Source organism: Oreochromis niloticus, linkage group LG9 (genome assembly GCF_001858045.2).
Source record: "Oreochromis niloticus isolate F11D_XX linkage group LG9, O_niloticus_UMD_NMBU, whole genome shotgun sequence".
NCBI lineage: Eukaryota > Metazoa > Chordata > Actinopteri > Cichliformes > Cichlidae > Oreochromis > Oreochromis niloticus.
Genome location: NC_031974.2, coordinates 55,745 through 80,341, shown reverse-complemented (window position 1 = coordinate 80,341; position 24,597 = coordinate 55,745). Strand labels below are relative to the sequence as shown.

Sequence of the window (24,597 nt, the reverse complement as noted above, 5' to 3'; positions counted from 1 at the left end):
CTCCAAAATATTTCAAGTCCTGCTTCTTTAACCTCCTAGGACCTGGCGTCCACGTATGTGGACATCACATTTTGGCTTGTCTAGACCAAAATAATACATTTTGCTCTACAAGGGCCTGATATCCAGATACGAGGACATTATACTGCCACTGTTCTATCAAAGTTTAAAATAAATGTCCTTATTTGTGGATCTCATTTCTCTCAGAAACAAAAATCAGGTAAAAAAAAAAAACTCTGGAAATTCTTTGTTTTTACATTCATCAGGTCCCAACGTGCCCAAATGTCAAAGAGAAATTAAAAATTCATGCCATGGGAGAGTTCAGATCTTAGGAGATTAAGACAGCTGGCCAAGGTAAAGCCTCCCGGCTAACGTCGTTGAACGTGTCACTCACCTTTTCCTTACTTGCAGGTTGCACTACTGCAATTCATTGTATTTTGGTCTGGACCAGGCCTCCATTCATCGTCTTCAGATGGTCCAAAATGCAGCTGCTCGCCTGCTAACTGGTACCAAACGGAGAGAGCATATAACCCCAGGTTTAGCTTTACACTGGCTTCCTGTCTCCTACAGGATCCAATTTAAACTTTTTGTTTTTAAGTCACTTAACGTCCGAGCGCCTTCTTACCTGTCTGAGCTCCTCTCTGTTTGTGCTCCAGGAAAAAGGAGCCATGTTATTGGTCACATGATGTCATTAAAAAGGCTCTAACAGCACAAACACGTCCAGAGGTCCAGTTCAGGTGAAGCTAGCAGACAACTAGCAGCTACACCCACCTGTGTCACCATCCACCTGCCAGTCAAACAGGCCACGCCCCTAATAATGCTAACTTTAAGCTTTAATGATCTCTAGTGACCAAAACAGTTTTTTATCAGGATGTAAACTTGTATATTTTAACCTGGGAGTCTGTGGGGCTGACCCACTGCTGGAGCCTCTAGTGGTCATTAGAGGAAGTGCAGTTGATGCTGCTTCCTCTTTCAGCCTGAGAGGTGATTGGTTGATCAGTCTCATCATGGCTGCGTTTTTGTCTTTAACAGAGTGAGTATTTGAATCCTGAGCTTGAGGTGGAGGATGACAGAGGTGGTGCTGGGCTCTGATGTGTATATTCTGGCTGAACGTGCCGTGCTGTGGGTCTGAAGTCCTGTGTGTGGAAGCAGCTCGTGCACATGGCGCCTCTGCAGAACCGCCGCGGAGCGTCCTGTGCTCGTCTGATGAAACGGCGGCCACAGGTTGAGCAACATGATCTTTCACACCGCGTTTCTGTGGAACTGGGTCACTCTTAAACCAACAAGGCTCTATTATTAGCAGCGCCCCACCTCCTCCTCCCACTGACCACGCTTCAGCTCACAGCTGGACTTAGGTGTGTTCAAACACATGCTCATTGGCCGGTTTCAGCTGGATTCACAGGGGTCGAGTTCAGCCGCCATGATGTCACCTGTCAGAAGTGCGAGTCCTCAGCTTCATGTTCGGACAGCAGGACGGACGCTGTGACCAATCACGTCTCAGAGCTCAGACTCCAGCGGTGTGTTAGCATCATTAACCTCGCAGCAGCTGAAGAGGTGCGATGGTTCAGAGGTTAGCACCACCACCTCCCAGCAGGTGGAGGCCTGTCTGTGTGGAGCATGTTCTCCCTGAGCTCCACAGCTCCCTGCTGCAGCCTGCAGGACGACCTGTGCCGCCTCTCACCTGTGACAGCTGGGATAGAACCAGCAACCTGCTGAGCGCTGCGTCAGTGCAGACAGTGATTCAGACTCAGACACTCGATCGCTTCATTCGTCTTTATTTCATTTGGAAGCTTTTAAACTGAAAATCTGCTCCAACTCTGATTAAAGTGAATTTATTTACGCATGTTTCAGTTTCTCAGTGAACGCATCATCGCTGACCCGTGATTCATCAAACATTCTGATTGGTGCGTCCCAGAAAACAAAACTCAACCACTAAACTCCACCTCTACCCTCCTACATCTCCCATAATGCATCTCCCCCTCCCTCACCCGTTCACAGTGACATTAAAGAGTTTCATCCAGACGAGGAGCTGCTGGGTGTTCTTGCTTTTGGAGGTTGGGGCAGTGATTTGCTCGCTGATGTCACATCCTGTCTGACTCCGCCTCCTGTTAATCGACCACAGTCTTCTGGGCCTCGTACATCTTCCCTATGGAGACCTGCGCAGACACAAACATCGAAGGATTTTAACTTTTTAATGTTTATTAATCTCGTCTGAATCATCGCAGACGTGGAAATATCGCTCCCCGCCTCAGGGTCACCGCTCGCCGATTCCACCCCGAGTTCAGACTGACAGGCTCAGACCCACAGACCGAGCTCTGCAAGCCTGTGTGTGTGTGTGTGTGTGTGTGTGTGTGTGTGTGTGTGTGTGTGTATTCAAATCTTTGTGGGGACCAACAGTTTGAGGACATTTTTGAGAAATGTGATTTTAGTGTCAGAGTTGTTGGGTTATTGTTAGGGTTGAGGAAAGCATTATGTCAATTAGACGTCCCTACAAGATATGAATACCCAACGTGTGTGTGTGTGTGTGTGTGTGTGTGTGTGTGTGTGTGTGTGTGTGTGTGTGTGTTTCATGCCCAGAGAGCCTCATTGCTGTGTTATGTCAACAGTGCTGAGCTGAACTCTGTTGTCAAATAGAAGAGCCAATTATAGTCGAGTGTGGACAGCTGGACTGTATGTACAAATGCAGCGTGTGTGTGTGTGTGTGTGTGTGTGTGTGTTGGAGCCACAGTTCATGATTGATTTTGTGTTTATCTGTGCTGAAGCACGGCGGAGCGGCACAGCGCGGCCCAGAACACTCGGACGTTGTCGCTGCCTCCGCCTGAACGCTCAGTTCACTCGACGCTCGAGGACAGAACAGCAGATCCTGAACGACATCATCCTGACAGTGACGGCGTCCACACAGCTGGACCGTAGTTAGACTGAGTGCAGAGCTTTAACACTTTTAACTGCCCTGAAGGATTTCAGCCGCTGTCACAAAATATAACACAAAACACAAAATATCTGACGCTATTGTTTAGGAAAGATGCTCTTCCTCCCTGTGACGCCCGGGCTGAACGTTGTAACGGTTTGCATTTGATCAGCGCCGTGATCTCACGCAGTTACTGAGCTCAAACACGAGTCCACACACACACTTCCTCTGAACTAAAGAGCGAGTGCAGCGGAGGAAAGACGGGCTGCAGATTTATGAAACGACAAAAGTAAAACTCACGAAAATATTTCTCTGATTCACTTTGTTTTTATAACTGTTAGAATCACTCAAACTTTATTCCACGTTATTCTTTCTTTCAGGGTTTTCATTCATTAAGTTATTTCTTCATTTACATGGTTTTATTTTATTTAGTTGATATTTTATAAATGATTTATTGATAGATTAATTATAAAATCTATAATGTATATGGATCACTTAAAATTTTAATTCAAATTGATGTGAAACTTTGATGTTTCACCTTTTGATTGACTTTAAATTGATTATCAGGACATGTTGTTGTGTCTGCCATCTGTGAAGGTGCTGCTGACTGATTAACTGATTGATTACCTGATTAAAGAGCTCATGGATCGATGTCTCATGTTTAAAGCTTAGAGGATTAACGACGTTCCCGTGATGGGATCGTTTATGTGTGTGGTTATTTCCCTGCAGCACCACCAGGGGGCACAATCACTCCACAGATAACTGTCTCCTGCACCTCCCTCCAGCTCATCTATTAGTCGCCTCGCCCCCTCCGCCCCACCCCTCCTCCTAATACACCACAAATAAAAAAACCCTCTCTTTCACTTTCTCTCCATCAGAGGAGCCCTCGCTCGCCCGGTCAGAGTGTGTGAGGTCCTGATTGGCTGAAGCGTGGTGTAGGAGGGAGGGAGGGTGGTGTGGTGGTGGTGGTGAGGCGAGATGAGGCGGGAGGCTCTGTGAGCCAATCGAGAGGCTGCGAGGAGGCTTGGCTCTCATGTAAATTGTTGCGGCTGAGCTCGAACAAAGGGACGGCCTCGCTCGCTCTCGCCGTGTCTGAGCCGCTCGCTCTCCTCCGTTTCACATCTGCTCACATCCGTCTCTCTGCTCCAGCTGCCGTCACTTCATGAATAATAGAAGGTGAGCAGCTCCAAATAAACACCAGTAAACCCAGTAATGCTTCACCGTTGTCTCTCAGTTCAAACTGCAGGGTTCATGAAAGCAGAGCATGCTGGGAAATTCAGGCTTCGAGTCAAACAGGTTCACGGTGAGTTCAGAGGCTGATGATGAGGGAAAGGCCATCAGGCCACACCTCCACTGGTCTTAACCTCACATTAGAAATGACATTCATGGCTTATTGCCACTTTATTAGGAACACTACAGTAACTCTGGGTCTCGACTTGAAGTTTCAACACTTCAGAGATCAGAGTTACTTACTAACGTTAATCTGCTGTTACCGTCATCCTAAGACGTTACGACATGATGTGCCGCGGCGCTCGGCGTCTGTAACAGGAAGTATTTCACGAGCGAACTGCAGAACAACATTTCAGCTTCTGCGTGAAACCTAAAACCGCTCAGAGAAACGTAACCACACATCACATCGATGCAGACCACCTGTGATTGGTCCGTTCAGACCCATCATTTCCTCCAATCCCAACGTTCTCTGGAAGGTTGATGGTTCGATCTGTGGCTGCTCCAGATTACAGTATCCTCGGCCAAGACAGTGAACCCTGAGCTCGAATGAGTGTGAATGAGTCACTGAGATGTATTTAATATTATATTTAAGGACATGACAGTGTTTACCGTCGTCAGACACTGATGTAAGGGTCCCTGTAATCAGGACCGCTCAGCTTGGGTACCAGAGGTGTGCACGGCTGCACTTTTAAACGTTTCCTCTTCCTGTTCCCGGACTTGGTGCTGCTCCAACCACAGCTCCAGCTACAGGTCTGATATCTATGATATCTGTCCACTATGATAAGCTCCTCTCTCTCCTCTTCTTCCTCCCTGACCTGCCACAGCGGGCTCAGTGGAAGGCCGCCCCTCCCTGAGCTCGGTTCTATTGGAGGTCTACTCCTGTTAACGAGGATCGTCTGATCGTCGGGGTTCTGTCTCTGATGCTTCAGGGTCTTTGTCTCACTGTGAAGCACCACATTTAAATAAAACTGAACTCAAGTTTTCATTATCATTCATTTAGAAAGATATGAGGATTCTGTAAAACATATGCAGTGAGGCTTGGCACGCCGAAGCCTCCTGAGAGCTCTCTCCTACATAAAGACAATCACAGTGATGAGAGTTATAATGGGAAGCTAAACTTAGCCTTCCTCATATACCTTCAAATCCATTGGCTCAGCTTCAAACCCGCTCACACAGAACAAGTGGGAGCCGTATGGAAACCATGAGCACGCACTCCTCTCTCCCTGCTGAGTCGTGACTGGCTGACCTTCAGTCCCACTCCCACCAGGCAGGAGGTGTAAGATTAACATCACACTGCTGCACTCGATCCAGCTCACACAGCAGACTGAGGAGGACTGAATGAAGAGCCTCCGTATGCCAAGTCTGAAATATCACAGCTGCTGCTCTGACAGCGTCTCTGCAATCCAGACATGTGCTCTAAACTTAATCGAGCCTCGTCAAGTCAAATGGAACCGCATCCATATTCATAACAGTCTATGAGAGGTGCAGTTAACCATCAAAGCTGCACACGGGGACAAATGTGCAACAAATCTCTCTCATTCGTATTCAACGAAAAAGGCTCAGAGTGACAAATCTCAAACGCACCGACAAACATCATTCAGTAAAACTATATAAAATATACGTTGTTCTGAAACAACGAGCTAAACACAAACATGAACACATGTTTGTGTCTATGATGTTTATTTTTAAAGAGCCGACTCAGATGGAAACAGCCATCATTTAAATAGATGTTTTAGAGCCCAGGAGCTCCTGTCATCATGTAACAATCAGCAAGGCGACAATCAGCGAAGGCCCTGCTACAAAACTGTTAGACTGTCAAAATGAGATAAGTAAGATGAACCCAAAACCCAGCTTATCCTAACAAAACAAATCAAAAACAAACCAATTAACTAACAAACCAAAAAAACCCAAGAAAAGTCTATGAAACCTAAACCAAACCGAGAACTCTTCAGGGTCTAAAATTAATCGAGAACTCTTCGGGGTCTAAACCAAACCGAGAACTCTTCGGGGTCTAAACCAAACCGAGAACTCTTCGGGGTCTAAAATTAATCGAGAACTCTTCGGGGTCTAAACCAAACCGAGAACTCTTCGGGGTCTAAAATTAATCGAGAACTCTTCAGGGTCTAAAATTAATCGAGAACTCTTCAGGGTCTAAACCAAACCGAGAACTCTTCAGGGTCTAAAATTAACTGAGAACTCTTCGGGGTCTAAACCAAACCGAGAACTCTTCAGGGTCTAAACCAAACCGAGAACTCTTCGGGGTCTAAAATTAATCGAGAACTCTTCAGGGTCTAAAATTAATCGAGAACTCTTCAGGGTCTAAACCAAACCGAGAACTCTTCAGGGTCTAAAATTAATCGAGAACTCTTCGGGGTCTAAACCAAACCGAGAACTCTTCGGGGTCTAAAATTAATCGAGAACTCTTCGGGGTCTAAACCAAACCGAGAACTCTTCGGGGTCTAAAATTAATCGAGAACTCTTCAGGGTCTAAAATTAACTGAGAACTCTTCGGGGTCTAAACCAAACCGAGAACTCTTCAGGGTCTAAAATTAATCGAGAACTCTTCGGGGTCTAAACCAAACCGAGAACTCTTCGGGGTCTAAACCAAACCGAGAACTCTTCAGGGTCTAAAATTAATCGAGAACTCTTCGGGGTCTAAAATTAATCGAGAACTCTTCAGGGTCTAAACCAAACCGAGAACTCTTCAGGGTCTAAAATTAACTGAGAACTCTTCGGGGTCTAAACCAAACCGAGAACTCTTCAGGGTCTAAACCAAACCGAGAACTCTTCGGGGTCTAAAATTAATCGAGAACTCTTCAGGGTCTAAAATTAATCGAGAACTCTTCAGGGTCTAAACCAAACCGAGAACTCTTCAGGGTCTAAAATTAATCGAGAACTCTTCGGGTCTAAACCAAACCGAGAACTCTTCGGGGTCTAAAATTAATCGAGAACTCTTCGGGGTCTAAACCAAACCGAGAACTCTTCGGGGTCTAAAATTAATCGAGAACTCTTCAGGGTCTAAAATTAACTGAGAACTCTTCGGGGTCTAAACCAAACCGAGAACTCTTCAGGGTCTAAAATTAATCGAGAACTCTTCAGGGTCTAAACCCAGCAGAGAAGTCTTGCGGGTTTCTGTTTCAAAGTTAGCATCTAGTCTAAACCTGCATTACTTTCAATCTGTTGGTTGCAAAACTAACAAAGGTACTTCGGGCTGATCTGTTGGTGTCTATGTGGCGGTCGCTGTAGCAGGTAGATGTGAATATTAGCTTTTACAGGAGTTTTATACCGAATGCCCTTCGTGACACAAACCATAGAGGGGATTTGTGTCCTTGCCTTGAATTGAACGAGCTTGCTCAGTGAATGTTAATCCACCACACTACAGAGCTATGTGCTGGTTGCAAAACTAACACTGAGATAAAAAAATATCTGTTTGATTTATGAAGGTTAAAGCCAGTAAACATCAAACAACCTGTGGTTTTATCCTAAAATATACAATAAACAGCCATGAGAAGCCTGCAGTAAATCCACCATTCATAAACATTATACCTTTTTCCACAGAAAATGATTTTCATTTTGGAGGCTGTTGTTTGGGGTGATATTAAACAGCAGACAGATGGTGTGTGAGGTACATCCAAAAACTCCTTTACTGGGACCAACACTGAAAACCGAACAGAGTCTTCCTCATGTTTGCTGTTTAATTTTATAGTTCAGTTCCCAAAAATCGACTTCTCAATCAGTCGTGATTTCGGAGATGGGATCTGGACAGCAAAGGAGAGTATGTGTGGTTTCCTCCTGCCTTTACAGACACTAGCTGGCGTCCTAACATGGTAAGTGGGCTGGTCATGTTTGCATTAACAACACCCCAAAATAATTTGGGATGTTGTACTATGCTGTATCCCTGGATGGTGGGCGGATGGTGAAACTGTGGAAATAGCTGCTAATCTCGGTGAAAATCCTCCACAGTGGTGTGCGGTTAAAAAAGAAATGCTGCCCTGAACAGCAGGAGACGGCAAAAATCGAAGTTAAAGAGCCGCTGAAAGTGGGAGGAAAGAGATGAAGCGACGGAGGGAAACCTGGAGGTGGCCAGCAGAGCAGCTCAGACAGAAAATGAGGTTTTCTCCAGTGAGAGAAAAAAAAACAGGGGAAGAGAGATGAAAAGATCGAGGGCCTCGGACGTCACGACGCTGTCAAACTGAAATTCATGGAGGCTTCCGAGTGCTGGAGAGGAAGAGATGGAGAGCGAGGGAAGCCGGAGGATGAGAGGTGTTCAGGTAGATAATAAACTGAGCATAAGGAGCGCTCCATGCTGTTTCAGACTTTCCATGTGTCAGGAGATGAGAGCAGAGCAGCAGGCAGCAAAAACACATTTAGCTCTCTGAACACCAGCGCCTCGGATAAATATTTAGTCCTGAAAGTCACGCCGCAGGAGGAAAGAAAACAGCCAAGACCGAACCACCAATCTCCCTGATCAGGCTGCTGCAGGCTCTGCTAAAACTCATTCAAGTTTCCTGAAGGTTATTTTTAGTGTTCAACATGTTCATTTGATCACATCCACAGTTTTAGCCTGAGAAAGTAACCAATGAACCACAGCAGGGACACTGCTGATGACACTAACCAATGTCTGGATATGTAGTCCTGGTGCCCTTTGACCTCATTATTGTCTCAAAGATCCTTGAAATGCACAGACTTCATATCAAACATGGATGAAGCCACAGCGAACCACCTGCACTTTCAAACGTCACCAGCAGGTGAGGAAAAGGTGCAGAGCAAGTTATCAGCTAACAGTTTGATTGGTAAGCTGAATCTATAAACTCGTCCTCTTTAAAGACCTGGGCACTCGTCTCCACTGCGCCCGGGTCTCCTCTTGGTACAGCGTGACTGAAACACCAAACCCAGGAGGTGTCATGGAGGCATCTTTATCGGATACTCGAACCACCTTTAGTCTGAATGGCCGAGGTCCTCGCCCTGTCTGTAAAGCAGACCTCAGGAACCCTGAGGGGCGAGGCTTTCGTCCCTGATCTGACTGTGGTTGTAGGCGAGGACGGCCTGTCAGATAACCTCCTTCACTTAACCCACAGTCTGTGGGGACTGACCCACTTCTGTGCTCACCTGATTTTTAGCACTGGAGGTTCCAGCTTGGTTTGAATACACACAGTGAATTTTTCCCTTTAATTACTCTCTTTTGTTTTTCATGATAAGCTGTTCATCCAGGGTCATCTGATTATTGAGCCTCCCTCGCAGTCCTTTATGCAACCACACCCTGACGGAGATCACCACATTTCCATGCTGACGGACTGCAGACAAAGTTCGGTTGAGCGAGTTCATCTTCTCCTACTTTCAAATGTCAGATGATGTAAAGAAATATAAGCACTTCACCGCTATTTATACGCACCGATATTCAAAACACGCACACACAAATATCTGCGTGGCAGGCAAGTTTTTTTCTGGCCGCACAGTTGCCACAGAAACAAAGACGTTAGGGTTCATTACTGTGTGAAATCTTTTGCATCAGATGATGTAAACTTCAGATGCATCATGTGTGGAGAGGTGAAGCCACTCCGTCACCGCTTCCACACGACACGCTGAAGACGAAGGCGTTTAGATCAGACGAACGAAGACTGAAAGAAAGAAGAAGGAGCCCGAGACAATTAACGGGAGCGTCTTCCATCAAGGCCAAACTTTTCAGGAAGTTCAAACTTTCATCTGCTTTCATTCCTCCCTCTCTCTGTGGCGCTCTCTCTCTCGCTGGGCTCTTTCAGGTTTATCAGTTTACATAAACTTCATCGCCTGAAGCTCAGAACCAAAACACATACACTTTACTCTATTCAGCACTTTCCTTTTAAAACCTGTTATTTCTCCAGAGGAAGCCTGGTTGAGCTGGCCGGGGCCTCCGTGCACGTTAGGGCCTTGAAACATGCAGATTATCCGTGTGGCAGCTTTAAACAGAGCGCGTGCAGACTGGGGCTGCACCATTAACACCAATTTAGTCTCGATTGGGATTTTGGATTCGCGCCTTTCCCACTCAACCAACAGAATGCAAAAGCAAATGAAGCGCTCCCTAAATCAGCGCCTGACCACACGCCTGCACGAGCCAATCACAGCTGTTCCCTGCAGTGTGCAGCGCGAAGTCTCCTGGACGAGAAACGCTGCATTCAAAGACACAAATACAACAAATCTCAGATGTGTGGAACAGCAGAAGGCCTAGAGCTCATTCCTCGAAGCAGATCCTCGCCTGCTGTTTGGAAGCGCTTCAGATTCAGAGAAGACGATGATCACCGAGAACTGACGTTTTCAACCACCTGAAAACAACCTGCAGGATAATTAATGCATGAAGACCAGTGGGTGTTACCGGGAGCCATCCAACATCAACTCAGTCGTCCATAAAACCGAGGCAGCGCATCGGTGTACCCATCCAGCTCACGGACACACCAAAGGCCAAGGACACGCGTCCAGTAAAGGAAAACTTCCCAGACTAAAGACGCCATCCCCTCGCTCAGAGGCAAAACCTGCACTGCACGCTAAACATGGAGGCGCCAGCAGAGAGAGACGCTCGGCCTTTAGTCACGTCCATCCTGCAGGAGGTTGGTCTTATAATTTATCCTTTCTTCTTCTAAGACGGGCACCGAGTTCATGTCAACAACGGAGATCAGTTTTACTTTGATGCAAAGATGTGATAATCACTTTGGCCATAATCATCCAGCCTTAATTAAGGTTATATATAAAGAAGCACCTGATAAAATAAAGAGAAACATGAGCCGTGAGATTGGACACAGATGTTGAACTGTTGCTGTGACATTTCCTCTGAGATTCGAGCTCACAGTCACGGCTCGGACCGTCACAGACCTGTGCCCCCTCTTCGTCTGATTGGCTTCCATCATCAGATATCTGCCTCTGAATGGCTCCTTTGTAACGTCTCGCTGTTTAAAAAGTCGGTTTCTTCTCCTGACAGCAGCCACATCCTGGTCCTGTCCTCAGCCTCCAAAAACCTTCGTATGAACCTTTGTATCTGTGGGTTTTTGGGTGTTGGGAGTTTAGCTTTGACCAGCTGACTGTTGATGGTTTAGAGATGAAGATGGAGGTGTGAGCTGGTCTCGGCTGGCGTTGGTACCAGTTTGTTACGTGTCCGTGTAGACGAGTGTGGACCTGAAGCTTGTTTTATTTTTAGAATCTATCCAAAAAAACCCTGAAAACTTTGAGACGAGCGTCTCACAGCGAAGTCCTGCCATGGACACTCGAGATGAGGTTTAATGTTGATGTTTTAAAGCCTGGGTGATGAGCGAGGGGAAGAAAAAGAGCAGTTTCCACTTCTATTACAGCCAGCGGTGTCGCCTCCTGCTGGACATTTTAAACGAGGTGCTCCTTTAGCGGCTCTTTCAGGCCTGGAGGCTGCGTCCATGTTTTGAACCAGCAGGAGCTCGGAGGCTCGCTGAAGCTCGGTCTGATCAACCAAAGCTTTAAATCTCCTGCACGCCGCCTCTGATCACTGCGGGCGGGGCTTCAGCGCCTTGCTCAAGGACACATCAGCATGGCGGGGTAATGTTTCGAAGGTCGGCGGCTCTGAATCTGAAACAACCTGCAGCTTCGTTTTGTGCCGATCCAGCCAATCACATTCCTCCACTGTGATTCTTCCCTTTAACCCCCCGTCACCCTCATTTGTCCCTGCCTGCCTCCCTTAATTTCCCTTCTGCTAACCAAGTGAGAGAGTGTGTGTGTGTGTGTGTGTGTGTCTCTGTGTGTGTGTGTGTGTCTCTGTGTGTGTGTGTGTGTGTGTGTGTGTCTCTGTATGTGTATGTGTGTGTGTGTGTGTGTGTGTGTGTGTGTGTGTGTGTGTGTGTGTGTGTGTCTCTGTATGTGTGTGTGTGTGTGTGTGTGTGTCTCTGTATGTGTGTGTGTGTGTGTGTGTGTGTCTCTGTATGTGTGTGTGTGTGTGTGTGTGTGTGTCTCTGTATGTGTGTGTGTGTGTCTCTGTATGTGTGTGTGTGTGTGTGTGTGTCTCTGTATGTGTGTGTGTGTGTGTGTGTGTGTGTCTCTGTGTGTGTGTGTGTGTGTGTGTCTCTGTATGTGTGTGTGTGTGTGTGTGTGTGTCTCTGTATGTGTGTGTGTGTGTGTGTGTGTGGTGTGTCTCTGTATGTGTGTGTGTGTGTGTGTGTGTGTGTGTCTCTGTATGTGTGTGTGTGTGTCTCTGTATGTGTGTGTGTGTGTCTCTGTATGTGTATGTGTGTGTCTCTGTATGTGTATGTATGTGTGTGTGTGTGTGTGTGTGTGTGTGTGTGTGTGTGTGTGTCTGCACTGTCAGATCCTCTTGTTTTGTTCCCCGTATGTTTCGGTCTTTCTTCTCCATCCTGCCGCCGTCGCTCGCTGCTCTGTGTGCGTGATGCGAGCGACGGCGGCGTGCTGTCCGAGCGTGCTGGTCAAATGTCCCGTGTTCGTTTCCCACAGTGCAACAGTCTCCGCGTCCTCGTTAAGCATTCATGAGTGTTTAGGAGCACCACAGGCCGTTTTCCCTGAACCCCCCGCCCGCCTTGTTTTAAGTCCTTTTTTTATCAAGTTGGGAATAAAAGAAGAAAATTAATTTGTCAGAGGAATGAATCATTTTCTCACCCAAACACTGTGGAGGTGGGGTCCGCCTGCATCGACACAAAAGATCAATTTTAAACTCTTTTGTGCTGTCTGCTCGGGGGCGGCACAACTGTGGTGGATATCCTCGATATCACCTGTTAATGATGTGACATGTCGCGTGTGATCATCCGTTACATCACAGACCGTATGTGCACGTTTACACCTGCAGGCTCTACTGAACCGGCCGACATCACATCATCAGACGCTGCTTCTTAATGCGCACACAGCCACGTCCACTCCGTCTGTGTGGATGTTGCAGCAAATTCACATCGAGGTCAGCTCAGGCTTCAGTTAGCATGTTAAAGGTTAAAGGTCATGGCAGCGTGGCTCAAGTTTGCAGAGCTGCATCTGAACAAAGCACAAGACTGCTGGAAAAGACGAGACCAAACACCTCATACAGCAGTGAGCACGATGATGATCTGAGTGGACCATGAGCTCCTCTGTAAACCAGCCTGTGTCCCACAGCTGAAGCTCGGACCAGTCAGCAGGACAGGGATCCGAGCACAGCAGCAGATCTGCAACAGAACGGCTGAAAGAGGAGAGAATGGAGCTGCTGTGCAGAGCTCAGAGAGCTGTGCATGAACGAATGCTGCAAACTTCAACGAGCTGAAGCAACGCAATTCCTCCTCAGAGATGACGGAGACTGATAACATCACACAGGAAAGCATCGCTGCTGAAGGAAGTTCTCCGAGCTGCTCGATCACGGGCTGGACTGGGTCTTAATCACAGAGGATGAACTGCCTCGCTTTAACATGGAAGTCTATGGGGACTGACTCACTGCTGGAGCCTCTAGTGGACGATAGAGGAACTGCGGTCATCTTTCAGGTGCAGAAATGCTGCTCGTCACTCTCCCCAAACCACAGAAAAATGATAAAAACAATTTCTAAAACCATCGCTAACTTTACAACCCAATAAAAGTAAAATTAAAGGTGAAATTCACCAAAATGATGAACTTTGATTCTATTCAATGTGATATTTTATAAGAAATCAGAGGCCGAGCGGCTCAGCGATGCTGTGTGAAAACAGGCTGCCATGACGGTACACCCCCCAGAAACTGATACTGCACCTCTGAAGACACACACACACACACACACACACACACACACACAGCTCATCCTGTGAGTTTTAAGCGCCAGACATCTTGAAAACTGACCAATGGGACGTCTTCGTTTACACTTCTCATTTGCTGTCACTGTGTGGGTGACCTTGGAAATCCCCTTTACTCTAGGCTCCGCCCACCAGCTTTAACAAACACTGCCATATCATCTTGTTAACTGGCTGTAATAATTCAAGAAGCCCCGCCCACTCGGCACATTTGCAACCAATTAGTCGTCACCGTTCGAGATCCGCCATCAAGAAATGACTGAAAAAATAAAGGACGAATTACACGACACGAGATTAAGCAGCGGCGTAAACGCCTCACACACACGCACACACACACACACGCACGCACGCACACAGCAGGATGTTTCAGTTTGCCTTCATCTTTGTCTCACTGTCTAATTAGTGTGTGTCTCTGTGCATGCGTGTCTGTGTGTGTGTGTTTCCCGTGTGTGTGTGTGTGTGTGTGTGTATGTGTATGTGTGTGTGTGTGTGTGTGTGTGTGGAGTTCCCTCGGTCTCTGCTGCGATCTCCTGTTTCAGTCTGTCACACCCAAACGACACAGAGAGGCAGAGGAGATGAAAGCGGCAGGAGGAGGAGGAGGAGAGCCGAGGAGGAAGAGCGGCTGGTATTAAATTGCGAGTGTCGTTACGCCTCCATTGTTCCCTGCTCCTCCTCCTCTGTTCATCAGATCCGGGGAGGATAAAAACGCCTGTTCATTCGTCCGTTTGAGCGACGTCTCGACACTTCTGACAGAATCTGGACTGAAACCTAAAAACTTTCACTTATTTGGCCAAAGTCTGATTTCCCAGCAGGAGCGCAGCCTCACAGCAGCTCGCTAACAAGGCAGGCTCGGGCCGGGCCATTACCCTACACCGATTACTGTAAACACAGAGTTATATGTATACACGCTGATATCATGAAAGCTCATTAACTGCACCTTCTCTGTCCTCCAATTAAAACTGGCTCTCAGTTTGAAAAGTGTGATTTAAAGAGAGAAAGCGAGAGCTGCTGCTTGCTTTGCTTCCATCAGACTAACCCGCTAACAAAGTAACCAGCAGCAGCACATCAAAGAGGCTGTGAGATTAAATTCATGTTTTTTTGAATGGAGTCTGGTGGAGAATAACAGATTCACGTCCCTGCCAGAAAACAGCCAGTTATCCTGTTATGATTACGTCAGGTGTGTCAGGCAGGTCAGCCTGGGGGCGTGGCCTGTAGTTAACACCCACAGGTAAAACCCCACTTCAAACAAGCTGAATTATATCCTGAAAGATTTACACGGAAACAAAACCGTGATCACATTTTGGTGCTCAAAGGATTAAAAAGTTTGCATTATTAGGGGCGTGGCCTCTGTGACTGACAGGCGGATGGTGACACAGGTGGTTGTAGCTGCTAGTTGTCTGCTAGCTTCACCTGAACTGGACGTCTTTGTGCTGTTGGAGCCTTTTTAATGACATCATGTGACCAATAACATGGCTGCTGTGAGGTCACTGTAGTAACAGACTGTCCAAGGAGGCGGAGCTAAAATGCAGGCTTTAGTGCGAGGAACCAACAGCATGCTGTAAAAACTTTTTTTAGTTTAATTAAGTGTTAAAGACATTCTTGTTTGTTGAGTGTTTGTTGTAACTACACGTGTGGACCAATCATGTTTAAGTGTGCAGTCAACCTCCCAGAAACCTGTCTGTGTCCATCATCAGCACTGCAGCTGTGATGTTCACACACGGGGAACAACAGCCAATCATTAGAGTGTCAGCGGGCTCGGCTTCTGTCATTAACTGCTGCAGAGGACACACACACACACACACACACACACACACACACAGATCGATGTGCTGGGTAGAAAGTTGCTGAAGAGGAGACAAATGAAGGAAACACTTGAGAAACAAAACTGAGTCTCAATAAGCAGACGAGCTGAGGCCAAGTCCTCCAGCGAGAGGTTATGAAATGACAGAGCACTTCAGACCAACGCCGGAGAGGACGAGCACGCCCTCGCGAGCAAACCTCCACCGACAGCCACAGCACCGAGTCACAGGGCCGTGGTTTTAGGGGTTTAATTGTCCCAAACATCAGCGGGATCCTGGAGAGAGCAGGAATTCTTACTCCTGCAGAAAACAAACAAAGTTTCATCACAATAAAAACCTCCTGCTGAGCGGAGCTTTTAATGTGAAGCAGCACCAGCAGGAAGAAATGTAGGTTTGCATCAGTTTACACCGGCTGACATCACAAAGCACAAACTGAACCCCGAGTGTGTGAAAGAATGAGCTCGTGTTTGCGTTAAACCTGCACCTAAACGCCTGGTTTAAAGACGACCCGTTGACCCTGTGCAGGTCTGCCACAGCACATCCTTTCCTCTACTTCACAGTCACAACATTAAAGATATTAATTGTAAATTAAAGTGTTTAAAAAGAGTTAAGCGCTGCAGGCTGCTAAGACTCCGCCCCCACGTGGCGAACACCTTCACTAATATTTTCATTGCAGACACTACCTTTAACCTCAACTTCAGCTGGCAAGACTTTAGAGAGTTATTGTCGATACTTCTGCGTGACGAGCTACAAGCCGGTGCCCGACCAATCACAGCCTTTTGTCTCGCATGATGTGCAGGACATCACTGAAGGAAATTCAGGAAGCACAAGTTAAACAAACACTGTCTGAAGTAGAGAGTTTGACTCTGACGTCAGTTTGATTTACAGAGCACCAAATCACAACAACAGGCGCCTCGAGGGGTTTGATACTGTGAGCTAATCACCCCGCACCAATGAGCAAGCACTCGGTGACAGCGGGAAGGAAAAACTCCCTTTGAACAGGAAGAAACCTCCTGCAGAACCAGGCTGCATGACTGATGCTCATTCCTCCGTCACTGCTCCAAGCTGCTGAATTTCCTTCAAGAAATCAGCTCATGAGCTGCTTGTCCAACCCAACATGGCGCCGCAGCCTTCGGGTTCAAGAGTTCGACCGCAGGATGAAGCTCGGCGGGCGTGTTATTACTTTATCATTAAAGACAAACTGACGAACACGTGCAGCCATCATCTCCAATATCAGCACAAACACAACTCTTCCTCCTCCCTCATTCTTCCCATCGTCCCCCTGCATTCCTCCTCTTCCTCCTCTCGTTGCTCACTGTTGTCCTCACATCACATTGCCTTCTCCAGTCAATGAATTTCATCATGCAGCGTGTGTGCGCGCGTGCATGCGTCTGTGTGTGCACGTGTGCGTGTGTGTGTGTTGAGGAGGATGGAGTATCATCATTGCGTCAGCTCCAGATTTCCAAGAATAGAAGAAAGCAAACAAACAAAAGAAAGTACCAGAAAATATCCCAACAAGAGGAGGGGGGGGGGGGGGGGGGGGGGGGTGCTAAAACGATGTGCAGTCTCTCTGCAGTGTTCAGGGACGAAACGTGATGAGAAACATATCTGCAAACATCTAACACGACAAAGCAGCAGCACCGGAGCAGCTTCAGTTACAGGACGAAGAAATGATTCACGTTTAGGGCCTGACCAGCAACACCAACCACACCATCACAGAAACACGCCCACTTTAAAAAGTTCCTGTTTACACACACTGTTACAGGGTGGGAGGGCGTGTAACAGTCATATTTAAAATTCATTATTACATAATTAACATTTTTTAACCATCAACCAGTCCAGTTTTGTAAAAATTGAGCTCTGGCCATCGGGGTTCGGCGGTTTGATGAAAATGATGATGACTTGTTGGAAGTATGCAGACGCTGCACCGGTCTGTTGTGGTGAAGAGAGAGCTGAGTGTAAAAGCGAAGCTCTCAACTGGTCGATCTACGTCCCTACCCTCACCTATGGTCACGAGCTGTGGGTAGGGACCGAAAGAACGAGATCACGAATACAAGCGGTGGAAATGGGCTTCCTCTGAAGGGTGGCTGCCTCTCCCTTAGAGATAGGGTGAGCAGTTCACCCATCTGGCAGGGCCTCAGAGTAGAGCTGCTGCTCCTCCACATCGAAATGAGCCAGTTGAGGTGGTTCGGGCATCTGACAAGGATGCCTCCTGGGTCTGCCCCAGGGTCTCCCGGGGTCTCTCCTCTCTCTCTCAGCTGGCCTGGGAACGCCTTGGTGTTCCCCCGGACCAGCTGGAGGAGGTGGCCGAGGAGAGGGAGGTCTGGGCTTCTCTGCTTAGGCTGCTGCCCCTGCGACCCGGCCCCGGATAAGCGGAAGAAGATGAATAGATGGGACGAGTGTGGAGGAACCGTCTACAGAGATAACCTGAGACGCTCCAGAATCCCTTCCATCTCTGGTCTCCTGCTGGTTGTTACAGGAAGTACTTCACTGTAACTCTGGCTCACACAGCAGCGCCCTGATGAAGCCGCTACAGTCAGACCTGTAAAGGACGGTGTGGCGGGGTACAAACAAAGCTTCGTCTGCAGTACCATCCCACCAGTCCACCTCACGCTCCACCTTCCCATCGCCCGAACTGGGAGATCGTCCATAATAATAACATCTTTAATACCTAATCATGTCAGCATTCAGGCTGATGTGATGGCTGCCAGCAGCTAAGATTCATGGGAAATGTTGCTGAACACCAACAGATTTGCTGTCTGTAGTTTCCAGAAACATGATTATTTTACTTTAGCAGAAAATTAAAACCACACATGATTCAATCATCGAAAACAGCCCGAGCCCGTCGAGTGTTCACGCCGATCCTGCCCAGCGTGTTTTTAAGGATCCCGAAGGCTTCATGTGTGATTCGTAATGCGCCTTTTTTTTTTCTTTAAAGCTGCCCAGGGCGGCTCTGCGTGTTGGCGGCTTCAGAGGGGAGCGAGGGTTTGAGTCTTTGAGGGCCTCGCTGCTCAGAAATCAATACTTCAGCTCTCGCTCTGTTTTTGGGGGAGTTTGTGGGTCTGCCGATGATGGGAGGACCAAAGAGATGAGAGGGGAACGAGATCTGAGGTTACACGGTTCAGCTCTCTCTGACAGAGTCTGGATTTCACTTTTATCTTTGCATTCGTCACTTCTTCAGAGCGACTGAAATAAAGACTTTTCAGCTCCTGTTTGCAGATCTCTGAGGAGCAGCTCATCGGGACTTTGTTGTGCATCTCGAGTGGAACATTCGGACAAACCAATACGCCGCTTTAGGAACGTGTCACGATTATTTTCAGATGTCCGTGACATGAACGTAGTTGATCTCCCAGAAACCACCTCTGAGCCCTGAAATACACCGAGGCTTTGACGTGTCGTCGACTTTTCTTCATCCTCGTCTTTAAATCACTCCAGGAGCACAGCGTCTCTTCACAGGGGTCTTTTATTTTGAAAAGTGACAGGATTCTCTGTGCCAGTCTTCCTGTCCTCCTCAGCCACACTGAGCAGGCTGATGTGGCCGCCGTAAAGAACCAAACCCACCTCATTTATAGTGATGTAGCATTCAAGCATCATCTTTAACAGCCTCAAGGTTCAAAATGTGGCGCCCCAGTCTGGTAGGTGACATCACCAGGTCACTATGGATACCGCCATCAGTCTACATCTCACATTTACAGTCCATGACATGTAAACTTTAATGTTTAAAGTGATCTCAGTAGAGCAGAAATGTCTCCAAGGAAACTTTCTGGTTATTTCACTCCAACATGCAATGGTGACAGACGATGCTGTGCATGAGTAAATAATGACCGCCACTCACTAACAAACACATGATGCAGCGTATGAAACGCTCGTGTCCCCTCTCAGCTGTGATAAATGCATAATTCAGCACATAAACTGCAGCTCCAGCTCTAATTAAGAGGTCTCCTTTGTAGATTTGCAGACCTGCCTCCTCTACAGCGTCTGTGTGATGTTCGCTGGGGCAGAGAAAGAGGAGGAGGAGGAAGAGGAGAGCGAGGAAAAACCTGTCTGCTTTCATCCACCTGAGCTGCTCCCTCCTCTTTTTAATAGAGTTTGCTCTGTAGCCTGTGTGTGTGTGCACGAGTGTGTGTGTGTGTGTGTGCACGAGTGTGTGTGTGTGTGTGTGTGTGTGTGTGTGTGTGTGTGTGTGTGTGTGTGTCTAAAGCTAGGTAATGCTATCAGGACCCGTGGGGGCAGCCGGGTGTAAAAGAAGCAATAAAGGTGTGGGATTTCTGCGGGATGGAGGGAGGAAGGCCGCGGATTTTCACCGATCGAAATATGGAGGAAGAGCGAGAGAGGAAACGGGGGGAGAGCGAGGTGAAGAGGAGGAGGAGGAGGAGGTGGTGATGCAGGCTTTCACGCAGGGTGTTGCCCTACTTTTCAGTTCAGCTTCTGTCTGGCTCAGGCTTTCCCAAAATCTCTGGTTCCCCCAAACGGAGCGTCAGTGCGTCAGAAAGAGCTCTGAGGGGAGCGCAGGACTGATCTCCTGCATCGGGAAACACTTCACTGGTCCTGCTTGAAGTTATTTAAAACCTCATCTCTAACACGGCTGACTCTGGAGGATGTTGGATGTTGTTCATAAAATCTAATCACAGATACCAAACCTTCACTGAAACACCAAGCAGAGATTTTCATGTATATGAAACTTCCTGAAAATCCTCAGATACATGAATCCAACACTTTCCTGCTTCTGTCAACACACTTGGTTCCAAACACTTTGCATCCAAACTGGTGTCCTTCTTGAGTCGCTGCTCAGTGAATACATACATGTGATATCCTCATTTGAAGATGCAGCGTGACTTTGTCTGATTTCTATTGTGAATAAATGTCCATAAATCTGCTCTGAAATATTAGAAATAAAGGCTTTCTTTGAATCTCAGAACCAGTTTACTGAACACTTATATCGCCATATTTGGAATACTGTGGAAATCTGGGAAATACATACAAAACTTCACTTCAACCATTATGTAAAATTCAGAAAAAAGCAATCAGGATGATTACTAAAGCAGGATTTAGAGACCACACTAACATTATGTTCTTGAAATTAAAAATTCTGAAGTTTATGGATCTTATAAAATATAAAACTGCAAAAATTATGTACAAAGCCAACTACAATATGTTACCAGGAAATGTACAGAGGATGTTTTTTGACAGAGAAGGGGACTATGAATTGAGGGGAAAATTAAATCTGAAGACTCTTAAAGCACAGACAAGGGTTAAAACCTTTTGTGTTACTATTTATGGGGTAAAACTGTGGAACTGTTTTACTGTGGACCTACAGCAATGTTCAGGCATTAGTCAGTTCATAAAGATGTTTCGAAAACTGCTTTTGGAAGAATATGAAACTGATAAAGTTGATGACCCATTGTATATATAACTATGCTAAATTGTATCTAAATGATATCTATCACTGTCAGTGTTGGTCAAGTTACTTGAAAAAAGTAATCAGTTACTAATTACTGATTACTTCCCCCAAAAGTAATCCCGTTACTTTACTGATTACTTATTTTCAAAAGTAATTAATTACTTAGTTACTTAGTTACTTTTTAAAAACACGATTTACAACCTGAATAGGTGATAAAGCGATAGATCTTTCAGCCCAATTCTACTTTTTCTGCATAATTCATCATACAAAATGTAATCAAACGGAAACGTCTCTTTTTAAAACTTTAAACTTTAAATCTTTTAATATATATATTTATATGCAACATTCTCTGACTGGAAGAAATTTGTTTAACATTTAAACCTATTTTCTGCACATTCCAGCACATAAAATAAAATATTTTTTGTGTTTACACTCACTCTTTCAAATAGATGAAAGTAAAACACAGCAGAAAATAAATAAAATCAAAGACTAGCGGTCCTGTTGCTCTATTTTCACCTGTAAAGTAGGACTGGGGTAGGTGGAGGTTTACCCTGGTGCAGGTGTGCCGCAGCGGTCAGTGGAAGAATCCGCGAGTTTCTCTGTGAATTTCACATTACAGTCATAGCGCACTCGCTGCTTGCCTGGAAGTTTAGGGGTTTAAAAAGAAGTTTTCTTCCCACGCACAACGGACGCTAATGATTTTGTCACTTTTTATGGAATCAAACTCAAAGTAAGGTCAGTACTTCCACGCTTTAAACACTGCACGCTCATACTCTCTCCGCACTCGATATATTATCCATTGTTGATCTGCAGACAGCTGTTGCCACGAATGTCGCACTCGCTTACGTCACTGTCATGAGACATTCTCGCAAAAAATCACGGTTTTAGTAACGCAGTAACGCAGCGTTCCTACGGGAAAGTAACAGTAATCTAATTACCGTTTTTGCAATAGTAATCCCTTACATTACTCGTTACTTGAAAAAAGTAATCAGATTACAGTAACGCGTTACCATCTCTGATCACTGTAGCTATGTTTATACATGTCCTCCTTGTTTATTGTGTGGGGTAAGTGATGATGGGAATTAGGGGTAACAATGAACAGTGGGATTCAACAGAATGTTGAGCATGGGGTAGGGACTAATAAGTATGTTATACTTCTTCCTACTCCATTTCAAGAAAGAAGAAAGTGTACTTTATTGATCCCCGTAGGGAAATTCCTCTCTGCATTTAACCCATTCACTCAGTGAAGCAGTGGTCAGCCTTTGGGCGCCCGGGGAGCAGTAGGGACGGTACCTTGCTCAGGGGTACCTCAGGGTAGCTGTTCAGGGGAATCGAACCCCCGACCTTCCGATCATGGGGCCACCACTCTACCTACTGAGCTATCCCTTCCCCTTCAGACTTAATAATTGTCATTTCATGTCATTTAGACTCGGTTTAATTTTATTTATTTTATTTTTTGTTTTGTCTGAGCACATACGTGTGTGTATTTACACATATATTTGTATTTGTAAATACAAGTATGTGTACTTGTGTATATATTGTTTTTTTTCTGTATATGTCTGAAATAAAGATACAATAACAAATAACAAAAGTTTGAGGACTTTTAGCCGAGTTGGTTTCAGTCACATTTCAGGCTCTCGGTGAGGCTGGAGCTCATCCATGAAACCATGAAACCATGAAACCATGCATTACACTCTCACAGCACACCAGGGTGTAACATGATAGGCTCACACGTGATCTTACTAGATTAACAACCTACTGCACAGCACTAGTGGATGTAGTGGTACTAAAAGCAGGGACGAATTCTTGAACTTCCAAGAAGCCGAAGACTGCTCAGCCTCCCTGGGAAAGTTTACTCCAGAGTGCTGGAAAACAAGGACTGACTGATTGTCGAACCTTGAATTCAGAAGACGCTGTTCGACCTGGCTGGGACCAGCTCTCTACCTTCCCAGGTCTTCTGGAGGGGTCGTGAGCCTGAGCATCAGTCTTCGTGTGGTTCGTCTTCATGTCTTGGAAAAAGCTAACATGGTGGTTACAGCAGGATAACGTTATATGCAATCAAGTCCCTGTATAAGTGTGAGCTGTGGGCGGTCCTTGGCACAAAGTAGACCAATGCTGAGGAGCGTGTCCGTTTCAGGGACCTCAGAGAGTTCTCTGGCAGAAAACTCTGGACCCTCTGTGTAAGAAAGGGTACTTGCTCCAAGTAAGTACCTCAAGATGACGGGAAGGTAGCGCACGCGGTTGACTGTTCTGCATCTAAGGTAATCTGTACTGGACTGTTGTGGTGAAAACAGAGCAGAAGGTTTTGATTTGGTAGGTCTGGTCACGAGGTTCGGGTGGAGACCAAAGCCAAGAGGTCGTGGATGAAAGCGGCTGCGCTCAGCCTTGGCTTGAACACATGACAACTGTAAATGACCACGGCAGACCCGATGACATTGTCAAGCTTTTCAGCATGCTTTATTTCACACTTTACGGTTGCTGTCTACACAGTTGGCTGCAGCTCTCCCGCTGCCAGCCACACATCTCCACAACCGACCCCAAACACAGGACCCATTACAATATTTAAGATGGCTGGGCATGATTGCAGATGCCGTGTAGGTGCGTCTGCCTCCCCTGCACGGCACCACAGACCATGCCCCGCCACAATGACATATTAACATGACTGATCCACAAAGAGTTCAGGTGACGAGTCTTTGTTACCTCACTTAACCATCTGAGGTCCAAGGTCTTCACTGGTAACCAAACCCTCACCCTGTGATTTCTGGAAACCCAAGAAGCACTTTGTGGGTTGGATTTTTTGAAGTTCGTCACCCCGACATATTCTGATAGGACAGAGTTATGGTTATGATCGAACAGGCTCGTGTTATTTTTGGCTATTTGATAGCAAAAGTTTTCAGGATGTTTGAGAGAATAAAACTCCTCTTAAAAAATGACCAGGACCACTTCGGTGGGGAAAAAGCCCGGCTACCACAGTGATAGTGTTTTTGTGTAAACTGGACCTGCTAACAGCCACATTTAGCACAAGTTTAACAGGGATAATTTGGAAAACTTGGAGCAAGTTCATCCTCAATAAAGGGGCCGTAAAACCAAAATCAGTTAAACTAACAAGAAAATAATTTGTTTGTTTGCTTCCCCCTGAAGAAAATCCATAACCACTGACCACATAAATCACACGCATGCAAAGATGCCTACACTAAGGCAGCCGCAGAGGAAATAGTTTAATCCAGTTTCAGGCAGTATGAAAGCCTCAGATTGGAGGAAACGGGATATTAACTCAGGTAGGAGATAAATCTCTACAACAGATCTGGATGTGACTGAAGATAAGAGCAGAAGCAGAAATGTTCACGTGTGTTCAGGCCGGAGATAATTCGGCCGATGTGGTTAACCTTTAGAGGAGACCTGATGTCTCGTGGCGAATATCACACAGCAAACAGCAGCTGCTCACCATAAAAACGTACAGTTACTTCATCGATCTCTCCAAGGAAATGATTTAAACTGCAGAAACTACGAGTTCAGGACTTACTGTGCTTTTATTGGGA

The 24,597-nt window shown here is 46.4% G+C and overlaps 1 protein-coding gene across 1 annotated transcript in view; it reads right to left on the bottom strand.

The window, feature by feature from the left end:
• Nucleotides 1–1,755: 1,755 nt before the first annotated feature.
• lyrm4b (LYR motif containing 4) overlaps nucleotides 1,756–24,597 on the bottom strand; it is a 46,965-nt gene continuing 24,123 nt past the window's right edge. Inside the window, exon 3 of the mRNA XM_003452369.5 lies at nucleotides 1,756–2,153. Within this exon, the coding sequence (XP_003452417.1) occupies nucleotides 2,106–2,153 (48 nt within the window). The 3' untranslated portion in view covers nucleotides 1,756–2,105. The remainder of the gene's footprint in view (nucleotides 2,154–24,597) is intronic.